Consider the following 2,617-nt stretch of genomic DNA (forward strand, 5'->3'; position numbering starts at 1 on the left):
CCCAGCACTCCACGGCCCAGTAGATAGGAACCAGCCTGGGCAAAGTCAGCTCACTCCGAAAGTTTCCCCTCCATCTGTTAAACCCCCAGAAAATCCTGCAGCCAAGAGCAGCTCCACAAATTGATGCCTTGGACATGGTGTGGAGCAGCACAGCAGAGGAACAGCATCTCCCGTCGCTACGTCCCATAGCATCATCCCCTCCAGGTGCTGCCAATGCCATCCGGCGACTCCTTTCGTTATTTTTCCCCCCTTCCTTCTCGCCGAGAAGCAGCAGGGAGGCCTGAGCTCTGCACCCCCATCTCGAGCATCTCTGCCTGGCTTCCAGGAGCCGCTGCTCCCTCCCGTGAACGTGAACTTCTTGTAGCTCCCGGGTGCCTGGGGGGCTCTGAGCCCCCAGACACAAAATGTGGGGTGCTGAGGGGGTGCTGGAGCTGGGGAGCCTTTGGTGTTGTGAATAAAGCGGAGACTTTGTCCTGGGTGCAGGGCAGCGTGGTGTGGGAGCAGGATGGGGAGAAGCTGTGGTGTTCACAGGGCTCAGGGACCAGAGAGAGGCTGGCGGCAGCTCCGGCATCCCCCTGGCACTGGCTGCCACCGTCCCCCCGTCGCCCCGCAGGGAAACAGGACACGGGGAAAATGTGATGAGGGAAACCGGATCGCTCCAAAAATGCACCAGGGTCAGGGAAGGAGCCCTCCTTGAGCGGGGCTCAGCCCCTACCACAGCACCAACACACCCTCCAAGAAACAAGATCCCATTTATTGAGTGCTCTCTTCAATGTGTAACATACAAAAGCAAACCCGAAAACAGCTCAGGTCTCCATAAATGAAACATTTAAATAAGGTTTCTCTAGAAGCAGCTGATTGTCCCCCATGGAGCAGAGCAGGACCATGATTTAAGGCAGCTTTTAAGGCTCACGGCAGCCAGACCCCCCCCAGCCACCCTCAAAAGGAGCTGTGCTGCCCCTCGCCTCCATCACAGCGGCTTTGGGCAGAACTGGAACAAGCCGTGAGCTCCAAACCCACAACTTAATGGGTCCTTGGAGAGGCGGAAAGCAGGGAGGTCCCACAGTGGTAGCTGCTGGTGGATAGAACAAATGCAGACGGTTCAAGCTCAGCACCCGGCCCCAGTCTGCTTTGTTAGGTTCCCCGCATCTTCCCTCCTCCATCAGAGCCGTGATCTTTGGTTCAGGCAGGCAGCACGAGAGGGGAAACTGAGGCAGGTCCCTGACAGCTGCCCCCAGCCCCGCTGGTCTGGCTCAGCCAGCCAGGGAGGAGGGGGAACTAAAGTGAAAATAAATAGAAAAGGGGGCTTAGGGCTTCCCACCCTGGTCCCACACCCCAGGAGTTCGATCCCACCCCAGCCAGGTGATGGGTCCCATCCAGGCCACCTACATTGTCACCGTGTCACCTCTCCATGCTATTGCTGAGCGTAAGGAAAAGTCCTATGAGGCTGATCAGGCTGCTGCTGCTCCCCACGAGCAGCAATGCAGCATCATTCAGTCCTTGTGTCACCGTCCCAGCGTGGGACGTGGGCACCGACAGCCATCCCATGGGGTAAGGGACACGCTGGCGTTTGACCTGTCCTTGCATGATCCCGGCCGAGCAGTGTCTACTGGATCACGCAGGAGAGAGAGTCTCCAAAACAACAGGGGCAAGAGGAGGAGGCCACGGGTTTCGGGGGGATGAGATCCAGATCTTCATCATCGGGGACCTCATCCAGGTGGTACCCATCCCGCAGAAGCTGCCGGCTTAGGTCCTGGTTCACCTGCTGGGGGGGCAGCGAAAGAGGTTCCAATTAGTCCCAGTTTAATTAAAATTTAGGTCCTGGGGCTTTTGCAAAGTGAGCGAGAAGGGCATTGCATCCTCCCTCCAGCGCCTTTGCCTGGGGAGAAGCAGCTGATGAGCTCCATCGTGTGAGGGGGCTGCAGCCCACGGGATGTTTTGGGGTGTGTGTCGGGGTGCTGCAGCCTGGGAAAAGCTCTTTGGGCTTTTGCTTTCGTCTCCTCTGCTCCGGTTGTGCTGCTTCTCCCCGGGCAAAGGCAAGGGAGGGAGAATGGGAGGCAGGGGAGGAGGGGACCGCGCCGTGCAGGTGACACCCCGGGACTTGCCTCGGCGGAGGAGTAGCCTGAGGAGCACTGGGATCCCAGCTCCCCGTCACTAGGAGAAAAAAGGGATTTGTTAAATTTGGGACAACAGGAGTGTTCTGCTGCTGAGAGGTGCAATCGGGGATGCTCTACAAGTGACAAGGAAACTCAGCCCCCTCCAAAAAAAAGCCAGCAGTGAGCCTGCAACACCCCCACACCCCCAAAAAAAAAAATCCCCCCCGTTCCCACCTGTCCGAATCGAGGGAGACCAGGTTTTCCTCCGCCGTCTGGCTGAGCGCCGTGTAGCCCTTGTTAAACTTCACTGACCTGCAGGAAAGGTGTGAAAACAGACACAAAGCCAATGGGCTGGGCAGAAATCCCTCTCCTGAATGTCCCTAATGTCCCTTCCCACCTCACGCTGTCCCCTAGGCCCTGGCCAGGGCCACCACCAGCTAACAATAAACTCTGCCTAAGCTCTAGGCCATGCGATTAAATCCTAAACACCAAACCATCCCCAAAACACAGAGAAGCAGCAT

General features: G+C 57.5%; 1 protein-coding gene across 1 annotated transcript; it reads right to left on the minus strand.

Annotated features, from left to right (window-relative positions):
* Positions 1-1,606: 1,606 nt before the first annotated feature.
* Positions 1,607-2,408, minus strand: FAM219B (family with sequence similarity 219, member B; the record flags this gene model as incomplete). The annotated part of the gene is made up of 3 exons (XM_010081421.1): positions 1,607-1,765; positions 2,106-2,154; positions 2,331-2,408. Coding segments are annotated over 3 exons (286 nt in total), but the record flags the coding sequence as incomplete, so codon positions are not given.
* Positions 2,409-2,617: the final 209 nt, after the last annotated feature.

The sequence above is a fragment of the Pterocles gutturalis genome, unplaced genomic scaffold, assembly GCF_000699245.1.
Source record: "Pterocles gutturalis isolate BGI_N339 unplaced genomic scaffold, ASM69924v1 scaffold25909, whole genome shotgun sequence".
NCBI lineage: Eukaryota > Metazoa > Chordata > Aves > Pterocliformes > Pteroclidae > Pterocles > Pterocles gutturalis.